The sequence below is a fragment of the Chiloscyllium punctatum genome, chromosome 11 (assembly GCF_047496795.1).
Source record: "Chiloscyllium punctatum isolate Juve2018m chromosome 11, sChiPun1.3, whole genome shotgun sequence".
NCBI lineage: Eukaryota > Metazoa > Chordata > Chondrichthyes > Orectolobiformes > Hemiscylliidae > Chiloscyllium > Chiloscyllium punctatum.
In genome coordinates, this window is record NC_092749.1 from 33,008,934 (window position 1) to 33,032,803 (window position 23,870).

The window sequence follows — 23,870 nt, forward strand, 5'->3', positions numbered from 1 at the left end:
GCAGCATGCAGTTCAGTTAACTTGGAGATTGTTACTAAGGCTTGCAGGTTACACAAATACCAACAATTTAAATGGTATAAATATCACCAAGTCTCAGAATCAAAGGCAAAAATATTGCAAAAAAGAAATTAAAATCTTTATTTCTTTTAACTGAATATTAGCAGCCTAAAACATAATAAAAAGGTGAAATATTGTGGATGCTGGCATTCTGAAATAAAACACAGAAGGCGCTGGAGCAGCTCAGCAGGTCTGGCAACATCTGTGGAGAGAGAAACTGTTAACATTTTAGGTTCAATGAATCTCCTTCAACAATATTCTGAAGAAGTCATCCGAGACTCAAAATGATAACTCTTTTTCTCTTTCCTCCAATGCTGCCAGACCTGCTGAGCTTCTGCAATATTTGGTTTTTATTTCTGGTCTAAATGTGTACTTTGTTCTTGAATCATGCATTTATAGCCTAGTCACCAGGCTGAATCCTTATCCCTGAGCAAATTGCATTCACTTTATCAGAATACTGGTTTTCACTAAATGGAAACAGATTTAGGGGAATGTGATTGGCTTACCAGAAGTGAAGTCTACCCTACCCTATTACACCCACAGCGTGTCGGACCATACATTCACATGTAATGCTGAGCTGTGAAGGATGTTCACTCATGCCCATAAAAGAAAATAAATTATCACTGAAACAAAGAAAAAAATTGGAAGCTCTCCAATGGAGATGATAATGAGAATATTTAATTGAACTTAATCAATATCTGTGGAAGTGGTTAGTTTTTGGGATCAGCAGCTAAGTGCACATTGAGGCAGAAGTTTCTGAGTGTCCTTAGATGTAAAGGAACATTTAGATGCAGCACATAGAGGCAAACTGTTTGGGAGGATTGCACAGGTAACCGAGCATATCCCATCACACACCCACCCATTTAACATATTCAACAGAATGAGACTCTGGCTCTGTTATGTGTTATTCTGTTTATTTTTATATATTTGATGTTCTATGCTGAAGAGCATTCAGGAAATTTTGCCTCACAGTTTAAGTCAAGAATGCAACAGACAAAGTTCAAGAATTATTTTAGTTTAGCCTGCTGCTCCACTCCTACTTCTGCTACATTTCTCTTATGAGCTTCCAATCACGGCTGCTTCAGAAACTCAGAATTACCTGAAGGCTAACAGGTTCCCTGCAGCGCAGGGTAGTCAGGCAAAATACAACTACACCCCCTTTTTCTCAGAAGTAGATGCTATGTTCCATGATTTAAATATCCAGCAAGCTTCAACAAGAGAGGTGCTGCTGCTGCCAAATAGTAATTCGAAAGCTCAGCAACATGCCTTCCCTTCATGCATAGATCTCATTTTTTGTCCCTAAGTGGCCTCTTCTGTTCTTACTACCCTTTTATTGTTAATATGTCCATAAATGATTTTTGGATTCCCTTTTATGTTAGTTGCAGTCCTTTTTCTTTGTTTCTCTTATTTTCTTGTTCAATTCTCCTCAGAAGCTTTCATATTCAGCTTAGTTCTCAAATGTAATTCCCACTTGATATCTGTCGTGAGCACACGTTTTCTGCTCCATCTTAATATTTCTCCTTTTTTCATTCAGGGAGCTTTGTTTTTGTTTGCCCTGTCTTTCCCCTTCAGAGGAATACACCTTAGTAGCATTTGAATTATGTCTTTTCTAAAGGCAATTTAAATTTTGCCTGCTAATCTTGGATTCCATTTTATCTATGCTAGATCCATTCTTAACACATTGAAGCTGGCTATCCTCCAGTCAATTATTCTTACTTGGAATTGCTCTTTGCCCTTTTCCATAGCCAATCAAATTAAAACCTTCTGATTCAAAGATCTCTGACCCTAAATGTTCCCTACTAACATTTATGCACTTCGCATATCTCTCTTTCAATACTTAGTCCATCCATGTTTTCTTTCTCCTCGGACTGGCAAAATACTGCTTTAGAACAACACACAAACTATATACAGTCATACAGTCATAGAGATATACAGCATGGAAACAAACCCTTTGGTCCAACTCGTCTGTGCCGACCAGATATCCTAGATAAATCTAGTCCCATTTTCCAGCATTTGGCCCATATCACTCTAAATCCTTCCTATTCAAGTACCCATCCAGATGCCTTTTAAATGTTGTAATTGGACCAGCCTCCACCACTTCCTCTGGCAGCTCATTCCATACGTGCACCACCCTCTGCATGAAAATCTTGCCCCTTAGGTCCCTTTTAAATCTTTCCCCTCTCACCTTAAACCTATGCCCTCGAGTTTTGGACTCACCCATTTTGGGGAAAAGGCCTTGGCTATTCACTTTATCCATTCCCCTCATGATTTTATAAACCTCTATAAGGTCACCCCTCAGCCTCCGATGCTCCAGGGGAAACAGCCTATTCAACCTCTCCCCAAAGCTTCCCAGTATAGTCACTCAATAATTCTTGAACGTCTTTAATAACTTTGTAAATTTGCTTCCCTACATCTTCACCATGAGTAGGCAGCCGACAGATTACACTGAGCAATGCAACTCTTCCTTTTTTTTACTTTTTACCTCGAGCCAGATAGATTCTGTCTGTGACCCCACTGGAAATCTCCTTCCCTCTTGCCAGGACTGCAATGTTCTCTTTAATCAATTCTGTCACACCTTCTCCTTTCTTATCTTTTCTGAACACCTACACTAGGAATATTTAATGCCATTCTTTGAGACAGTCTCTGTTACCGTAATAGTGTTGAATTCCACAAGTCAACCTGCACCTGCAACTCACCAATCCTATTTTCACAATCTGTAAATTTCCATACATGCACTGCAACCTCCCCAGAACCCACCTCATTCTTTAATATTTCCAACATAATGCTATCTGTCTCCCTCTCAATATTGTTTTTTACTGGAATCCCTCTCCAGTATTATCCCATGATTCCCTTAACCCTGCCATTTTAGTCTAAACACTTAAAAATCACGCAACACCAGGTTATAGTCTAACGGGTTCAATTGGAAGCACTAGCTTTCAGAGCACTGCTCCTTCATCAGCACAACCACCTGATGAAGGAACGGCACTCCGGAAGCTAGTGCTTCCAATTAAACCTGTTGGACTATAACCTGGTGTTGTGTGATTTTTAACTTTGTCCACCCCTGTCCAACACCGGCATCTCCAAATCAGTCTAAACACTGTATTGGCAAACTGTGCCACAAGGAACTTGGTCTTGTCAACGTTCCCACTAATTTGTTTTCACTGCACAGATCTCCAAGGTTCATGCGCAGGAGCAGCTCCTGGAAGCAGAAGCCATGTATTGCCACACTAATCTGCATGCATGGAGCTTATAGGGAAAGTTGGTCCTGGTTTTATTTAAGTGCAACTGATTGTGCCTGTACATGTTCCAACCCTCCGTAAGAATTGATTCTGAGATCTCAAGAAATTAAAGCCCTCCATTCAGCACTATCTCTCTATTCGGCCATGCATTCATATGCTGTCTTTCCTAATTCTTTACACACTTGCATGTAGTGCTGGGAGTTAATCAGGTTGTTACATTTGAGGTCCTGCCTGCTCATTTTCAACGTAGCTTCTTAAACACTGATTGTAGGATCATTTCCCTTTTTCTCCTTACGTTATTGGTAAAAATATCACCCATTAGCACTGGCTGTTCCAGGGAGGCAGCATACCATCCTGGAGAAAAACCCTTACAGTCCCCTATCAGACTTCCAATCACAATTGCTCTTTGAGTCTTCATCGTAGCTAGGACTGCGGAGTTCTAATGATATTTTGGATTAATTAGAGACTCACATTAATTGAACAGCCGAGGAGTGAGCCGCATCTTAGTGCCTTTTGAATGATTTTAAAGAGGTTGCTTGGTGCTTTGTCTAATTCGTACCACTCGGAAATACCTCCTGTAAAATCTTCAAACCCTTCAGTGGTGGATCCTCCAGAGAGTGCTTCATATGATCCATTTAACCTGGGAAATGGGGACATTGCAATTAATCCAATTAATCCATTGAGAATCCATTGGCACATTTCAGCCCCGTATCTGACAGTAGTGTTCCACTGGAGAAAGTGAAATTCAGCAAAACGCAGCAGGGCAATCACATACCCAAAGGCTACAACTAATACATCATGTAACATCTTTGTAGGGATAACAATCAGATGGAGTACAGGAGAATCCACAGCAAAAAGATAAAGGATTTCAGTTCTGGATCCAGAGGAACTCCTTCTCCTGACCCCCTTCATAGAAAGAAATTTATAAATAAGGTTAGGCGAACTGGCCATGCTAGATTGCCCATAGTGTTCCTGGATGTGTTGGTTAGGTGCATTAGTCGGGGTAAATGTAGAGTAATAGGATAGGGGGAATGGGTCTAAGTTGGTGACTCTTCTGAGGGTCAGTGTGGGCTCATTGGGCCAAATGGCCTGTTTACACACTGTAGGGATTCTATTCTATGATATTTCTGTTGGACATGATTAGGCCCCTTCTGATATATCTCAAGTTAATGAGAGTGCCATTGCAGCTTCTCATTCAAACTCTTAAGTTAAAATTGCAGTTGGGTTCCAATGTTTTCATCAGGGTCAGGCAATTATAACAGCAAAATAAAGTCCCCCCTTGAGTGGACACCCTTGTGTTCTGATCGATAGAGTTGGTTACAATCCAAAACGGTCATCTTCCAACGGCTCTAAGCTAGAGATACATTTACCCACTTCCCAGGAGAAAAGAGTTACACAGACATCAAGAGTAAATGAACAAATCAATAGCTGTTAAGAGTGAAACCACTATTTCCACATCCACACAAAGAACCAGAAAATGGCCATAATTAACTTACTTTGAGTAGGCTTTCTCCAGCAGGGCACTCCAAAACTCATTGCCAGAAGCTGAGTGCACAAACATCAGCTGATCATCCTTTGTGGGCAGCCTATCATCAATCACCACATCCACCCATTCGCCATACTGCCAGAACTGAACATGAACATCAATGGGTTAGCACACTGCAGGAAATGAGCTCACATCACTCAACATGGCCTAACAATCTAAATAATAATTACATTCTGTCAGTTTCAACTGCTCTCAAAACTTTCGAAATTCTGCATTTAAGTGTGCCAGTTGGAACTGCTTTTCCCAGTAGAAGAGTTTTCCCTCATGTTTAAAATGATCAAAGGGAACAGAATTGATGAAACTCTACTGTAAGATGAAGAGGTCCATTATGAGTGCCATTGATATAAGGGGAACAAAAGGATATTGAAACAAAGTACACAGATATTAGATCTATTGTTCATTTAGAAGATAAATAGTAACCAATTGTTTGGCTTATAGGCTTCTGTGTTCTAACTACTACATTCACTGCACTCCTGAAGATGTATGGCCCCAATTTTCACTTCCTCTCAATGTGGTTTCTCAGTCCTTGTTCCCCTCATTCAGTCACCCTTCTTATCTCTTCCTCATCCCTTAGCCCTTGCACACAGTCTTTGCCCTTTCACCTGCCCCTATCATGTATATGCTCTCTTATCGCTCTCTTAAGATAAGGCTCTCTTAACTCGTTCACTTAGAAACAGAATTCCTTTCATTGTCCTTCACCCTGCCTCTCAGCAAAATGTAAAATTAGCAGTGCTTACCTGGAAATGGAAGATTCCAGCATAATCAGATTCAAATTCTTGACCACTGGGAACAACCTTGCAAAGAACCTCATGATTCAGGGTCAGTGAGGCAATGGCAGCCAGAAGCCAGCAATCACCTGTAAAAGAAAACCAAGAGGAAACCAGAGAGTCATTTCACGTTCATGTTTCCCCAGTCAGTGCAGATTAGATGCATTCAGGTGTCAGGTTTGTTTATTTCAAAGTTCTGGAGAGAAAGGTTGAAGCATTTGGAACAGTGTGATTAAAACCTCTGGGCTGAAGGGGGAGGTGGGGATGGCACAAGAAAGGAAGCATTCCTTGAGCATCTTTACAAAACTAGCTCTCCTTAGACAACTGAAATGGAAGTTTCAGCAATATTCCGCTTCCTCACATCAATAAGCTCATTACTAACCATCTATTCACCTGGTTGTGAGGGCTTTAATATTGCTTGTGTAAACAGCTTCTCATATATACCGAGCACACAACCACAGCTTGTCCGAAGAGAAGACATGACCACAGCATAAGGTAAGTCTTAAAAGTCCTTGTGCAGAAACAAGTTCAGTTTGGTGATCTTTCCCTCATCTGTTCATGTATCAAAAGCAACAATTATATTTCAAAATAATAAAGTCCAGAGGTTTGTGCTCCAACCTGTGTTCCCAATAAGAAGTATTCTTGCAGAAAGCGCTGATTGGAGAAGCAGTCTATAATGCTGTAACTCTTTCTTTTACTCATTCAACCTCATTGTCAAGAACTTTGGAAGATACCAAACATTCTTTCATTCTTTGGAAATCAGCACAAACCAAATGGTTGCCAGAATGTGATAATGTGAATGTACTGATACAAGCGCACTTTCAGTGGGAGTGTACCCGGGCTGGACAGCTGCCAGACCTGGGCAGTTCCATTCATTTCATTAAATATGTAAAGTTACCTCTGGAGGCTCACACACACACACACTGAGCAGAGTGCTGTGAGCAAGAAAATAATGTTTTAAAAGTATTTCAAACTGAGATCCTGGAACTGAACACTGTTGAACCTGAAAGCATCCTGTTTCCATAACACGTGAGAGGCTCCAGTTCCAGTGACAATTCTAACTCATGTAGTGGCTTAATGTAGGAAATACTCTATAAATAGTTTGCAGAGGAGAAATGGATAGCAAAATGGAACCATTTGGAGAGATGACCAGAGTTAAATAAACTGTACTTTGAGGAGATCAGAAAGGGAGTCAGGCAGACTCATTTGACGGTGTAGTGTGGACTCTACTCCAAAGATTAGAACTAAAACTGGGGATAGTGGAGTGCAGCTATGAGGAGGCAGAGTTGGTGAGGTGCAGATGACCAATATTATAAATGAAACCCAGTGTCACACTGAGCACAACAAATAGGTTCCAATGTAAATAGACTACTTAAGTCGAAATACTGTTCAGAGAAAACCCTGGAGCCAAAAGGCACTAAACTGCTTCCCTTTCATGTGAGCTGGAAATCCTTCCAAGAAGGGAACAGAGTAAAAGACTGTCTATTGATATGGAACTTTTGAAGTCTCACCCTATTTAGGAAACTCAGCTTTGCCCAAACCTACACTAATAAACATCCGATGTCAATACTGAGACATGTTGTTTGCACTAATAGTTTAGGCAGTCACACATTTCAACTGGTCTGAGCCTTCAATGATTTCTATTTAATGCGTTGAAAATAAACATCTAATTCCCATCTTCATCATTAAATGTAGCAGATTTTTTAAAAAGGCAGAAAAGAAAGACAGAAGTAGCAGGAGGGTTGAATGACAGGATCAAGAATTTTGGAAAATTCTGCATACAATCATATAATCACAGTATTGGATAAATCTGAATTAGGGAAGAAGGCCATTCAGCCCATCATATCCAGCCATCAAGCCTGATCCTATTTTCTAGCTTTCCGTCTAATAGGTACAGCACTTCAAGAATTCCACTCTGTTTGCAAAACCTTTAAATTCTGCCTCAGTGGTTAGCACTGCTTCCTCACAGTGCTAGGCAGCCAGGCGTGATTTGTCTGTGTGGTGTTCACATATTCTTCTAGTGTAATAATGAAGTTTTCATCACAAAGTTGTTACAGCAGATAATGATTTTTTTCAAACAAGTTCTACCCCTTGGTGCCTGAGAGATAGGGATACCAATGATGCTATGTTTGCACAAAATACCTCGCTTCTGTCAAGCTCAAATACACATTTTTGAAAAACGTTGCAGAAACTATCAACTGGCATGTCTTCAGGCTCTCGTTTTCCACCCTAGTCTGGCTGGGTTGTACATCAACTGTATCAGAGAGAAATGTGACCTTCTTCTCAGGTCTGAGAAATGTGGCTGGATTATTTCATAGAATCCCTATGAAATAGAGGCAGACCATTCAGCAACCCTTCAAACAGCAACCCAGACCCACCTCCCTAAAGTATAACACTGCATTTACCACCTAATGCAATACATTTAACCAGCATATTTTTGGACTGTGGGAGGAAACCAGAGCATCCAAAGGAGCCCCATGCAGATATAGGGAAAGTCTGCAAACTGCACAGTTGCTCGAGGGTAGAGTTGAACCCAGCTCCCTAGCGCTGTGAGGCAAAAGTGCTAACCACTGATCCACTGTGCTGCCCTACTGTGGGAGGGGGAGTTAAAGTGTTGGCAGACAGACTATATAGGGCAGCACGGTGGCTCAGTGATTAGCACTGCTGCATCACAGTGCCAGGGACCCGAGCTCGATTCCAGCCTCCGGTGACAGTCTGTGTGGAGTTTGCACATTTTTCCCATGTCTGTGGGGTTTCATCTGGGTGATCCAGTTTCCTCCCATGGTCCAAAGATGTGCAGGTTAGGTGAACTGGCCATACCAAACTGCCCATAGTGCTCAGGCACGTGTAAGTTAGGTGCATTATGGGATACTCTTTGGAGGGTCAGTATGGACTTGTTGGGCCTAATGGCCTGTTTCCACACTATTCTATGTCATTCTGTTCTATTCTACTCCTGAGAAAGGTCCCACTTTCCAATGTGAACATCTGCCTTGCTGGCTTACCCACTTTATCCTTCAATTAGGATAATGCATAATTTCCAACCATGTCCAGGAGGACGTTCCATCTAATATAACTGCCAGCCAGTCAGACGTTACCATCACTGCATGATGGTGGCATCGACATAAGCAGTGGCCAATGACAGTACTGTGGGAAATCAAGAAGGCAGCATTCTGTACTAGATTCTGACATTCAGGTACACCCAGAATATCTCTGGAGCCAGGCCGACAGGTCATGGGGGGGTGCGGTTGGATTGTGACACATATTGAACAAGTATGACGGGGTACAAAGATGGATGATGGAGACCAAGATGGGAAAGAGAATTAGCATTAGGGGTGTTGGCAGGAATTATCTATAAATGTCCCTAAAGAATAGTTTCACTGGCCAGCAGATAGCTGGACTTAATCCTGCCAGTCACATCAGATTAAGCTCTGGACTCTTCTACTGCTCCCAAAATTAGAGTGAAATGAAATCCTTAATTCGGCATTAAACCATTTCATGGGGGTTATAAGTAGGCCATGGGCAGGCAACCCAATGGAAGCCTCCTCTGCTGCTCATAACATCATGGTGGAGGAAGTGGGCTGGCAGCAGGAATGGCACAAGTAACATAGCACCCTTAATGTACAGATCCATCCACATGCTTTCCTTCCCACGGATAATTCAGCCCAACCTTTAAAATTCAGCCTATGGTGAAATTTTGCCAAATAATAGAATTAATGCAAGTGTTGATGTTTACTGGCCTGAGCTGTTATCCCTGGCATCTTTTTGCTAAGTTCATGACCCTACTTTGAAAATTGATTGCTTTCCCAAAGTTACGCCTGCTTTCCTGCTGTGATTCTTCTTGCTTAAATTTGTTTTGTTTTGTTTGTGGCTTTTTTGGGTGGCATTGCCCATTTCCCTTTCAGCTTCACCATCACCACTATTTGCCAACACCTAAAACCTACCTTCCCTGGGACTCTGCAGCTGTGTCAATCATTCTATGTTCGCCCACAGCCTCTGCTCAATAGTGCTGCCCTTAATGCTGTTCCACTCTAACTTGTTGCAATGTACACAATTGACTTCCCTTAACCTCCATCATTGTCAACTCCAGCGTTTTTTAGATTAGATTCGTTTCCCTACAGTGTGGAAACAGGCCCTTCGGCCCAACCAGTCCACACCAATCCTCCAAAGAGTAACCCACCCAGACCCATTTCCCTCTGACTAATGCACCTAACACTACGGGCAATTTAGCATGGCCAATTCACCTGACCTGCACACCTTTGGACTGTGGGAGGAAACCGGAGCACCCAGAGGAAAGCAGACACAGGGAGAATGTGCAAACTCCACACAAACAGTCGCCCGAGATTGGAATCAAACCTGGGACCCTGGCGCTGTGAGGCAGCAGTGCTAACCACTGAGCCACCGTGCTGCCCCTTGAATGCACTCTGCCCACAATTCCTTAGCTAAATGCTGCTTTCAGATCTTTCTGAAAAATGGGTATGGTAGGGACATCCACCTCTCGCTCACCAAAGCCATCATTTTGACTCTGAGCAAATGGATTTCTTCTTCTCCTTGACTTCTTGCCCAGGCTAAACTGAGACCTTGCCAGTTTGTTCAACTCATAGCTATGTTTGGAAATCCTTATCTTGTGTTGGATAAGGCTGAAGATAACAGAAATCGATAAGAAATGAACTGCCAGAGGAGGTGGTGGAGGCTGCTACAATTACAAGATTTAAAAGGCAGCTGGATGGGTAAATGAATAAGAAGGGTTTTGAGGGATATGGGCCAAGTGCTGGGACTAGAGTAGGTTAGGATATCTAGTCAGCATGGACGAGTTGGAGCGAATGGTCTGTTTCCATGCATTACCTCTCTATGCTTCTAAGAAGCTTTACAGTGGGCTGTAATGTGAGAGGAATTACACAAAGTCATTCAGGTTTTTTAAGAGCTACGATTGCAGGAAATCAGTAGCTGCTGTCTCTTCCAAATAAGGCATGCACATGGAAAAAATGTTCAGAATTGGTAATGTGCATAAATAATTCCAAATAAGGTATGCACTTAGCACAGACACCTAGGTGTAAAGAGCCTGAGGAAATTAGCTTTCAGCAGAACTTCAAAGATTAACAATGCAGGAGATACCCTACATCAGGAGGCATGGTGAAGATGTCAAGAAAAGTTCCAGCCTGGCCAGCTGCCAACTCTCCCAGCTAATAATGTTTCAGGTTCGTTACAGAACTCAGGGTAGTGAAAGACAGTGATGGAGACATCTCTCATAGTTAAAAACATCATTTAAGTACTTAATAAACTAATTGGGTTTTATAGAGCTGTAAGTGTATCTGTCTATGTATATATTGTCTCTCAGAGATGGGCAACACCTGTCTATTATGAAGGTCACTTGTTTGTATTTCTAATACTTAATACCAACCACCCACTCATCACCCCCTCCCCCCGACACACACACACACACACACCCACCTGAACAACAGTAGCAACAGAATCCTTATTCACACCCTAACATTTCCACTATCTGCTTCAGTCCCAATCTTGCAAACTCCAAACTGTCCAACGCACAGTACAGACAGAGTCTGGCAGGATCAAAGCCTGATGTGATCATGGAGTCTGTGTATTGTGATAATGCTATCACTAATGCATAGGGAAGGCAATTGCTCTCCATCTCCAGAAGCAACATACTAGTGGAAAACTTAAAATGCTGCTATGAAAACAACTATCATTTTGATTCTAAGTGAAGCCAGACTATGTTCTTAATTGCTAAGAATGGGCAAAGCATGTGGCTGACCTGTGGATTCTCCCAAGCAATGGTAGAGAAGTGTCTGGGAAACTGGAAAGGATCAATCTGTCCGAAGTGCAGATTGCAATCTGTAGGAATGCACAGAATCACTGACAAATTCAGCACCTGTGAAACTGAGTTTCCACCCTGGAATCATTTTATCCTCATGCATCTTGTCCTCTAGAGTATAAACCTGTTATGACTTTAAAAAACAGTTCTAACTTATTTCCGAATTTCCATTTGAACTTCAAGACTATTTTGTAAACTAAACTTCAAACTGATTCTTCTCTTTGGTTCATATACCACAGTAGGCCCCAGTGCACTCAGAATGAGCTTGCATGCCAGGGAGATGGATTTCTAGCTCAATATGAGGCTAATTATCACAGCATCATTTGAATGTGAATTGAAATGACAGAACTAACGAATACCGACAAGACTTGGATCAGTTTCAGTTTTTTAACATAAAGAGAAGTCAAATGAAGTCATTTGCCTTTGCAAACAAAAAGTTATTCATGTCCTCTTTTGTTTGCACCTGGTCAAACCGGTTTATCGTTCACCCATTTCATGATTTACATTCATCAAACTAATTCAATCTATATTTGTGTTTAGAAAAGGTGAGGTAATGCAACAGAACCACAAATGCCAAAAGGAAACAAAGCAGGAAATGCGCAGCAGATTAATCAATACATGAAACACAAAAGTATATTAGCATTTTGGGTGTAAATCAGAACTCAACCTTCTCCTTCTTTCAGATCAGGTTTGTTCACCCACTTCCTGTTTTTATTCCACATACATCAGTAAGCAGAACTGCTTTGTGTCTTTGTTGCATTGGCCAAAGTGTAGACATTGAGATTTCTAATGTGATCATCCATTAATATCAGCTTCTGAAAAAAAAGATTATGAACAGAACTATTTTTAAAATAGCTGCTGTAAAACAACTTGCTGCAGTATCAATGTAGGTGATTAAACAGCAGATTCCAGAAATCTTCAAAAACAGTCATTCAGCATCCAAGGAGAGAAGAGACTGAAGGAACGTATTTATAGACCATCTGAATGAAAACATTGCCCCTCAGGTCCCTTTTAAATCTTTCCCCTAACACCTTAAACCTATGTCCTCTAGTTTTAGACTCCTCTACCCTTGTAAAAAGGCCTTGACTATTCACCTTAACTCTGCCCTCATAATTTTATAAACTTCTATTACAGTTTCTGGTTGTCAAAATTCTGTTCTTGTCCTGTGGAATTGGGTCATCAGTGGTTATTTGGTATATGCTGACAACCAGGTATTAACACTGCTCAGGTATCCTGCTGCCAAGGTTGGTGTGGTTTGGTACTCGCCCATCTGGCCAATCACCCTGATGATCTTACCACATGCCTGCATGATAATTAAATGTTCCTTCAGTTTAGCCAGGATGGATAGGTAACCGGAGTTAAAAAGTGTGGTGCTGGAAAAGCACAGCAGGTCGGGCAGCATCTGAGGAGCTGCAGAGTCAACGTTTCAGGCATAAGCCTTTTTTCAGGATACAGCATTCCTCATGAAGGGCTTATGCCCAAAACTTCGGCTCTCCTGCTCCTCGGATGCTGCCTGACCTGCTGTGCTTTTCCAGCACCACACTTTCTGACTCTGATCTCCAGCATCTGCCGTCCTCACTTTCTCCATGTAATTGGAGTTGAGAAGTAGGTGGAGTGTGAAATTCATTCTCGCTCATTTTATACTACTTCCCAAGTTGGAGTTCAATGTCTTGACATTTAAAGAGTCTTTATGCTTCTTTCATTCCTTGAATATTTCCCACTTGTTGTCAGTAGGTTTACTTAGTAACTTTTGCTGTGGTTAATCTATTCATAATCTCTTCAAAGCTTACCTAAAGTTAAGAATCTGATTTGTGGTTTTTCCTCATCTAACCCCAACATAATATTAAATTAAACACATTTTAGTCACTACTCCTAAGATGTTCCCTTACTGACAGATTATTAACTAAATGTGGCTTGTTATTCATTACTGATTCCAAATGGTCTGTACCCTTCTCTCTCTAAAACACAAAATGAACTGTTTCTTTATGTAACATTGCTGTACAAAACTCCTGAATACATTTTAGAAAATTCTAACTTTTACTACTCAAGTAGTTTTCCCAGTTTGCAACAATTTAAAACACCCTTTATAACCACATTGTCTATGCTATATCCTTCCCTATTGTCTATATTTATCTATCCACCCCATTACACCATTATTCTCAGTAGTTGGTTAGGTATGTAGGCAGGAGAAAGTGAGGACTACAGAAGCTGGAGATCAGAGCTGAAAATGTGTTGCTGGAAAAGCGCAGCAGGTCAGGCAGCATCCAAGGAGCAGGAGAATCGACATTTTGGGCATGAGCCCTTCTTCAGGAATGAGGAGAGTGTGTCCAGCAGGCTAAGATAAAAGGTAGGGAGGAGGGACTTGAGAGAGGGGCGCTGGAAATGCGATAGGTGGAAGGAGGTCAAGGTGAGGGTGATAGGCCGGAGTGGGGGTGGGGGCGGAGAGGTCAGGAAGAAGATTGCAGGTTAGGAAGGTGGTGCTGAGTTCGAGGGATTTGACTGAGACAAGGTGGGGGGAGGGGAACTGAGGAAACTGGAGAAATCTGAGTTCGTCCCTTGTGGTTGGAGGGTTCCTAGGCGGAAGATGAGGCGTTCTTCCTCCAACCGTCGTGTTGCTATGGTCTGGCGATGGAGGAGTCCAAGGACCTGCATGTCCTTGGTGGAGTCGGAGGGGGAGTTGAAGTGTTGAGCCACAGGGTGGTTGGGTTGGTTGGTCCGGGTGTCCCAGAGGTGTTCTCTGAAACGTTCCGCAAGTAGGCGGCCTGTCTCCCCAATATAGAGGAGGCCACATCGGGTGCAGCGGATGCAATAAATGATGTGTGTGGAGCTGCAGGTGAATTTGTGGGCGGATATGGAAGGATCCCTTGGGGCCTTGGAGGGAAGTAAGGGGGGAGGTGTGAGCGCAAGTTTTGCATTTCTTGTGGTTGCAGGGGAAGGTGCCTGGAGTGGAGGTTGGGTTGGTGGGAGGTGTGGACCTGACGAGGGAGTCACGGAGGGAGTGGTCTTTTCGGAACGCTGAGGTATGTAGACAACTCCCTATTGTGTGTTGCAATTTTTGCTTTCCCTTAATTTTGTTTCTTGATCAACAAAATCCTTTTTACTTCTCCTATTGTGTCTATTATGGTCTACCCCTTCCTTTTATAAATCAATTCCAGGTCTGTTGAAAGTTCAGAGGGCATGAAGTGTATCACTCTAAATCTATCTTTAAGCCAGCTGTCTCTGTAGTGTCTAATGTATCAATCATTGTGCTTCTAACTTGCTTAATTTTCTTATTATGCCATGTAAAATCAAAAAGGGAACACTTATTTGGACTTCATCTTGGTTAACATATTTTTGACCCAATTAATTCAAGTCTGTTGCCACTTCTGTATTTACCTGATCTACGGGAACACTAGTGCCTCTCCCATCCTGGCCACCAAAGTGATCACATTCTCCAGCAAGCCAAACCCCTCCTTTCTGCACCATTCTTTCAATCCTGCAGTTGCTGACTTCATGACGTCCACTTGGAAAGCAATACACCATCTAGCACTGCAAATTATCTTTACAAATCTCACCCTTTCTTCAATTCTTGTGTCCCTCAATCACCACATGCCCACTCATTCTCCTTTTAATGTTTCCTCCATTTGCTTCTTTGTATTTTATACTCGCTGATTTTGACCATGTGGTATCTAAAGAGTTATGCTTCTTAAGACAAATCCTAGATGATCACGGTTCTATCCTCATCTGTTGCTTCCTGCCCAATGGTCACTAAGTCTCTTTAACAGTCCTACTGACCAGTAAAATCAGTTTGAAAAAAAAAGATATTCCTCCAAATGACATAAATGTATTAAATTGACTCTGAAGCAGAATTTAAAACTCTCTTCTGTGACAAACTTATTAGCAAGTGTACAGTTTAATCAGGTGAGTGAGCAGGTGGCAAGTGCAGACCCCATTGCTTACCTGCATCCAACCCAATTACATCTTTGGGAAAAAAAACCCACTAAAAGGCCTCAATGCTACCACCACTAGTACCAGCCCAGCAAATCATGTGGCCTCCCAAGAGGAATGTAGTTAGTTGGGGGCTTTCAGGGGTGGACAGAGATTCCCTCCTTCGATAGTACTTAGCGTCTGATTGAGGGAAACGGAAAGAATGAGCAACATACCCACCTGCTCTTGCTGCTCCAGCATTAAGTACCTGTGACCTGGGATCGAGTGGCATTACAAGGGCTCAGTTGGATGCAGTGTATCAGCAATAACTATTGCCTCCCCATTGATGATGCCTTTCAATAGAGCTGTCGGCCACCAACTTGCTATTCAGTAAAAAGCCCGAGTGGTATTTAACTTGAGGGTTGCTTTCCTACAACATGGTGACGGGGGGTGAGATTTCAGGACTAGACCCTTGACAGCTAAAGACACAGTTGTCAACGGTAGAATGGTTAAAATTGCAAATGTGCAAGAGGAGAGAAATGGAGGAGCTCAAGTACCTTGGAAGATCACCAGGTTGTACAGTTTACAGACGGAATGTGAAAGCATGAGAATTTTGAATCTATATGTAGCTCAACTGGAAACTAACATTAGCCAAGTACACAGAGACGATCGATGAACCCAACTTGACAATATGAAGAGTGAGTTTTTGATGAACACAAATTTAGGGAGGGGGGAAGACGCAAGGCCAACCAGAAGTGCAATAATGAGCCAGTTGAAACATGTCCACATTAAGCATGCACCACTTACTACTATTAACTTTGCTTTTGCCATACCTATTTACATAACAGCTCAACAGAAATTCTTCTAAAAATTATTGCAATTTTAATTCATTAGAATGAGTGCAGAAGTGTGAAGAGCTTCCCATTGAGAGTCTTGTTATAAACAAGAATCTCAATTCCCTGCATCAGTTTATTTGTCAAATTACATTAAGCATGTCTCCAGGCTACAGTTTACCTGTCCTGACTTGCTCATGAAATTCTTCCATTTAATGTAATGGAAAACTGTTGTTTGGAGACACTCACATATGTAAAGGCAGAAGGAGTGGCTTTCAGAAGCCCCACCCTTGACCACCATCCATACTCCTGGCTCCCTCCAGGTTGCATAACAGGCGGTGAGTTAAGAAGGACACCTGTTGACCTTCTCACCCAGAACTTAATGGCAAGAAGTGGGTAGGTTTCCTTCCAAGGCCAATTTGCCCAAATTGGACCAAATTTACCCCACCCAGGTCAGTTTGCGAGCTCTCGGTTTCTTTCTCAACCAGAGGCCTGAACCATCCCCACTCTCCTCTGCTTGGCTGAACTTGTTCTCTTACTGAACAATTTCTCCATTAATCCATCTCACTTCTTCCAAGTCAAAGGAGTGGCTATGGGCACCCGCATGGGTCCCAATTATGCCTGCCTCTTTATGGAATATGTTGAACAATCTTGGTTCCAGTCTTACACTGGCCCCTACCTATAACCTTTCTTTCAGTACATTGACAACTTCTTCAGTGCCTCTTCATGCTGTCCCAGGACCTTGAAAACTTTGCCTCCAATTTCCACCCTTCTGTAATTTTCACATTGTCCATTTCTGACACCTCTGTTTATTTCCTTGACCTGTCTGTCTCCATTTTAGTGAATAAACTGTCCACTGTGATCTACTACAAAGCCACTGTCTCCCATAACAACCTTCACTACAGCTCATCAGACCCCACATCCTGTAAGGACTCCATCCCATTCTCCCAGTTCCTTCGCCATCTGTTCAGATGCCACCTCCCTCCAAAACAACGCTGCTGACATGGCTTCCTTCTTCCATAACTGTGATTTCCCACCCACTGTGGTTGACAGGGCCTTCAACTGCATCCCACCAATCACCCGTGTTTCCACCCTTGTACCCATCCCATCACTCACAACAGCATAATCAAGTCCCCCTTGGTCTCACTTTTCATCTCACCAGCCTCCGTATAGAAAGGATCATTTCAGACAACTCCAGCAGAACACCACCAATAAACACATCTTCCCCCGACTCCCCGGTCTGCATTTTGCGGATATCGTTCCCTCCAGGACACCTTAGTCCATTCATCAATGGCTAACACCACTCCCTCCCCTTTCCCACGGCGTCTTCCCATGTAACTGCAGAGGATGCATCACCTGCCTCTTCCCTGCTCACCATCCAAGGGCCAAAACAGTCTTTCCAGGTGAAGCAGCATTTCGCCTGTACCTTCTCCAATCTTGTGTACTGTATTCACTGTACCCAATGTGGCCTACGCTACATTAGAGAAACCAAACGCAGACTGGGTGACCACTTTGCGGACATCTCAGGTCTGTGTGCAAACAGGACCCCTACATGCTCGCATGTCCCCATTCTGTCCTCAGCATGCTGCAGTGTTCCAGTGAATCCCAGCACAAACTGGAAGGACAACATCACATCTTCAGACTAGGCATTTTACAGTCTTCTGGACTTAACATTGAGTTCAACCCCTTCAAATTGTGAACCATTTCTTTTTTTTCTTTTTGCTTGTTATCATGTCCTCCTCTCTCCCATCCCACTTACTGTCCTTTCAAGTCTGACAGGATTTCCGTCATTTAATATACCTTAGGAACATACTTTCTCCACCAGCACCCTACACACCCACAATCCCCAACACGACCACCACAACCGTCCACACCCCCCCCCCCAAACTATAGCATAAATGCTGCTTCCTCCACTCTTCACTTCAGCTCTGAAGAAGTCTTCTAGACTCAAAACACTAGCTTGCTGTCTTTCCAAGGATGCTTCCTGACCTGCTGTGATCTCCAGCATTTGTTGTTTTCATGTCTAAGTTTATGTGTATTTTTGACAGATGCTTGTAAGAGGTTCCCCATATCCTAATCATAAGGTCTAGGTCAATAACCTGTTTGCATCATATGCTCATGTCTGCTTCAAACTGATTTCAACTGCAGCAGCAAGCTTCCTTTTTCTTAGAATTTTCAAATTTTACCACAATTCACGTAATCACCACAATTTTCAATTTACTCCACAGTTATATTGCAGCATGGATACCTGAATGTTGAAAAATGCACTAGGTATGAAGCATACCATTTCTTCAGGCCTTGCGTTACCACACAGAAAGCAACTTACAGGAAAATTTAGGAAGGCTATAGCAACTTTCCATCCATTAATTTCAAATGGAAGGAATACCACAGGCAGTACATTTACTGATAAGCTGCTTGATGCATTCAAAGTTCTGTCAGCAACATTAAATCTTGAAAATTCTAACCACATGTTTAAAATGGACAGGAACTGGCTATTATACTTCTGTATGCAGCAGATTCCCTTCCAGTGCTCAAACCATAATCCAATCTCATAAGTGCCTTCCTTTGTTCAGCTTATGAGAGATGAGTAGCAGATCAGACCATTTCACAGTTCTGCAAAAGTCGTTGCAAAGTGGGAAAGATATTATTTAAAATACACAATATTCAGCCTGACTTTCCATTTTTCTCATTTCATGTTGTAATTGTTCATTCCAACTTCACAAAAGCTGTTATGATGCCTGTTGTGACTCTATATAGAGCTGAGAATCCTCTCTCGCTTGCTCTTTCCCAGCATCTAAGAAACAAAGTCCTGCTTGCACACATCATAAGAAAAAGCCGACTCAATTTTCGGCACAATCAGCTGGTCACACCTTTATAAGTTGCTATGGTTACTGGCCTTGGCAATTTATCCCAATGTCATAAGTGTCAGGTTGCAGTTTAACATCTAATTTGCTGTTGTATACTTTGCTGCGAGGGGGGGGGGGGGGGGGGGGGGAGGGGACGAGAAGCCCAGCTCAAAACACTGGCCTCAAAAAGAAAACGGAAGTATGAGCTGCCAAAGATGAACCAGCTTGACTTGGAGCAGAGCCCCAAAATCTACTGTCACTGATTTAGACAGTGCCAACTGTTCACCGAAATGCATCAAAATTCCAATCCCAACAGAAAGGGGAGTGTGAGGGAGATTCAGGAAGCGTCTTTTCATTGACTTCAAAATATAGGAGATGTATTACTCATTGGCCCCCAGCACTTAATTGGCAAACCCAATTTGAATCTCTTTGATGGGTAGCATCGGAGACAGAAACCTTTCCACAACTGAGGGTCTCATTTTGCACAATGAAAATCTTCATTCAAGGCATAGGTAAAGCTGGTTGATGCTGGCTACAGTTGAGATTTTAACACTGAGGAGGTTTGCGATATGCTCTTAGGTAATGAGACAACCCCAGGGCACACTAAGAAAGGTGGAAAAGTTTGATGACTGTACCAGCAGAAAATTACAGATCAGGCACGGATTAGATTGCATTGACACATACTATTGTGCAAAAAAGTAAAGGACGGTCCAACTACATGCTCGATCAAGAAATCAGACATTAACTTTCAGTTGACATTTCAAAGAAAATTAAAGCATGGCTTAAATAAATAAAATCAGAATGCTAGAAACACTTCGCAGTTCTGGCAGCATCGGGGGAGAGAGAAACTATTAATGGTCAGTTACCTATCATCAGAACCAGTCTGAAATATTAGCCCTTTCCCTCTCTCCCCATATAGTGCTAGACCTGCATTTCCAGCATTCTCAGTTTTTATTTCAGATTTCTGTTGTCCATGATATTTTGCTTTTGTATTTATGGCCTAAACAAAGTTTGTTAATTCACACACTGCATACTGGCGATTCTGGGACATTGTGAATGTAAAGTTAATACTTGTGGAAGTACCAGCAATTTAACTCCTCATGTAGGAGACAAACTGCATTGTCAGTGCTTCCAATGCAGGTAGTGGGACCTGTACATAAATTCACTCAGTACTGTGTAAAAGAATAAATTGTAGTCAATTGTTCAGGACTGAGGGTGCCATTCTAGAAATGAAAGGAACATGGAAGATTGCATATGCTTGTGTGTCACATTAAAATTTTACAGGAGTAGATTTGGAATTTTTTGAAAATGCAAATATAATACATGAAATATCTGGAACTTAAACTGTGCTTAGTCATCCAAACCAAGCTCCTCTCTAGCCTCTTGTACATCTGAAGTTTCACTTGTTTCTATCTGAACTAGAGGTACAATTAAATAAGTTCTCTTTTTAAATTACAGCTGTTCAAGAACTTACTAAGGATAGGTCAGGATTGGAATTTTAAGTTGTACTGAAAAACCAGATCGGTAACAATGTGTAATATAATCAGGCCTCGGGCCTGTGTGCCTCACCTCTTCCATCTTCAGACTCAAATCCAGACCAGAAAGACAGAAAAAGAACTGGTTCATTTGCAGGATGCATGATATTTTAATTTTAAGCACTTTTTCATTTTATCGTGAGCCGGATATGTTTTCCACAGCAAGTGTTTCATGTAAAAATAAGTCAGATGTCCAGCCCACCATATTCCTGCTCACCCCTATTGTACAGAGAGGGTACTCGTATCAGTACACCACCCACCATTTGTAAATTTTAAACAAAGGATAAACTGTGCTGATTAAAAGCTGAATAGATAATATGCTGCCTTCATCTGAATATGGTGGGTGTGGCAGTCAGATAGGAGCAGTTGGGCTGTTTTTAAATGTCTATGTGAACAAAGGCATGGAGGAAGGAGGAATCTCATTCAGAGGGCACTAGGTACATCAGGGGCACCCCAAAGATGTTATCCTACCCCTCCTTCTATACTGCCTGCCCTACAGAATCTTGCTCCCTCTCTGAGCTGGAGGATTGCTCCCCACTGTGAAACCTTGCTAAGGACCTTATCAGGAGAGTCAAAGCCCTCTTTGAGCTTTCACCTGCAACACTGGCTGTGCCCCAACTACACTCTGGTGTGTTTGGAATCTCTCAGGGGTAGGACCACCTCCCACCCGAGGGTGCAGAATTCCCAATGTTAACCAGTTATACCTGAGAGTCGGGCTTGAGAGAACTGAATAAACTTCCTTTCCATTGGTGAGGACGTGGGGGTCTTCCTACTGTCCCCACCCACTGTACACTTCTCTGTATATGATCGATTGTGAACCGCATTTAAAATAAAAATGTACAAACATCTTTGCACGGTGTAGAGATTTTTTTCTCTCCGCTGACCCACTAACCAAAAATGTGTACTTTGCTACTGGGAGTTGAATTTCAGAGCTCTTATTGTGAACACATTTTTATTCAGAACACTGTTTCATGTGTTCACAACTGCTCCAGAGACATGGCTGTTTTGGAAAGTTCATGAATAGGCAGTGAAGGATATATTTCGAATGATCATCACTAACTATTAATAGAGAAACTTGTATCATCTATAGCCATGAGTGAGGTGCTGGAGGACTGGACAGTAGCTAATGTTGTACTTTTATTTAAGAAAGGCTGTAAGGACAGAAGGCATTTGGTATGCTTTCCTTTATTGGTCAGAATATTGAGTACAGGAGTTGGGAGGTCATGTTGCGGCTGTACAGGACAATGGTTAGGCCACTGTTGGAATATTGTGTGCAGTTCTGGTCTCCTTCCTATCAGAAAGATGTTGTGAAATTTGAAAGGGTTCAGAAAAGATTTACAAGGATGTTACCAGGGTTGGAGGATTTGAGCTATAGGGAGAGGCTGAACAGGCTGGTGCTGTTTTCTCTGGAGCGTCAGAGGCTGAGGGGTGACCTTATAGAGGTTTACAAAATTATGAGGGGCATGGACAGGGTAAATAAACAAAGTCTTTTCCCTGGGGTTGGGGAGTCCAGAACTAGAGGGCATAGGTTTAGGGTGAGAGGGGAAAGATATAAAAGAAACCTACGGGGCAACTTTTTCACACAGAGAGTGGTACGTGTATGGAATGAGCTGCCAGAGGAAGTGGTGGAGGCTGGTACAATTGCAACATTTCAGAGGCATTTGGATGGGTATATGAATAGGAAGTGTTTGGAGGGATATGGGCCGGGTGCTGGCAGGCGGGACGAGATTGGGTTGGGATATCTGGTCGGCATGGACAGGTTGGACCGAAGGGTCTGTTTCCATGCTGTACACCTCTATGACTCTATGGTGAGTCTGACATTACTGATGGGTAACTTGATGAAGCTGATTCTGAGAGATAGGATTTATATGCATTTGGAGAGGCAAGGACTGATTAGTCAGCATGGCTTTGTGCATGGGAAATTGTGTCTCACAAACTTTAGTCTTCTGAGGATGTAACCAAAAAGATTGTTGAGGGCAGAAGGGTAAACATTGTCTTCATGGACTTTAGTAAAACCTTTGACAAGGTTCTGCATAGTAATTAGTAACATTAGACCACATGGGATTCATGAGAGCCTGCCGATTGGATTCAAAATTGGCTTAACATAGGAGAAAGGGAGGTGGTGGAGAATTTTTTCCTGGACTGGAGACCTGTGACCAACGGTGTTCTGCACGGATCAGTGCTGGGTTCACTTTTGCTTGTCATTCATATACATGGTTTGGATGAGATGTTTGGAGCCAGGGTTAGTAAATTTGCAGATAATACCAAGATTGGTGCTTGCATCAACAGTGAAGAAGGTTATATAAGATTACAAAGTGATCTTCATCAATCGGACCAGTGGGCTGAGCAAAGGCAGATGGAGTTTAATTTGAATAAATGCGAGTTATAGAGTTTTATGGTAGGAGCCTGGATAGTGTTGTAGAACAGAGAGATCTAGAAGTTCAGATACATAGCTCTTTCAAAGTTGCTTCACAGGTAGGTGGGTTGGTTAATAAGGTGTTTGACATGCTTGTCTTCATTGCTCAGACCATTAAGTATAGGAGTTGGGACATTATGTTGAGGTTGTACTAAGTATGGTGAGGCCACTTTGGGAGTACTGTGTGCAGTTCTGTGGCTCTACTATAGGAAGGATATTATTAAATTGGTGAGGGCTCATAAAAGATTTACCAGGATGTTACCGGGAGACTTGAGGGTTTGAGTTATAAGGAGAGGCTGGAACGGCTGGGACTTTTTTCACAGAAGCATAAGAAGTTGAGGGGTGCCATCATAGAGGTTTATAAAATCATGAGGGGTATGGATAAAGTGAATGGCAAAGGTCTTTTCCTGAAGGTGGAGCAGATCAAAACTGTGGACGTATTTTTAAGGTGAGAGAAAAAGGATTTAAAAGGCACTGAGGGGCAACGTTTTCATATAGAGGGTGGTTCGTATGTGGAATGAACTGCCAGAGGAAGTGGTAGACGCAGGTACAATTACAACATTTAAAAGATATTTGGACTTGTACATGAATAAGAAAGATTTGGAGAGATTTAGGCCAAAGGCAGGTAATTGAGGCTAGTATACTTTGGGAAACTTGGTCAGCATGGACGAGTTGGACCAGGGTCTGTTTCAGTCCTTTGTGATTCTATGACTCTATTTTCTTTGATTCCCATTCACTGAGGATTTGGTAGAGTTCCTTAATGCCACATTCGGTCAACTAGATCAAGTAAGTTTTTTCCTTCCTATTGGTTCCCTTACACCTGGCACATGGGCTAGCAACATAGTCTAGCAGCAATGCCCTTTAGGACATAGCTTAATAAATAGTGGTGCTACCA

General features: G+C 42.3%; 1 protein-coding gene across 1 annotated transcript in view; it reads right to left on the reverse strand.

Annotated features, from left to right (window-relative positions):
* The window catches only part of LOC140482876 (calpain-2 catalytic subunit-like), an 81,551-nt gene that overhangs the window by 40,959 nt on the left and 16,722 nt on the right, over positions 1-23,870 (reverse strand). The window contains exons 3-5 of the mRNA XM_072580599.1: positions 5,580-5,698; positions 4,793-4,926; positions 3,768-3,936 (exon numbers count right to left, since the gene is read on the reverse strand). Of these exons, the coding sequence (XP_072436700.1) occupies positions 3,768-3,936; positions 4,793-4,926; positions 5,580-5,698 (422 nt within the window). The remainder of the gene's footprint in view (positions 1-3,767; positions 3,937-4,792; positions 4,927-5,579; positions 5,699-23,870) is intronic.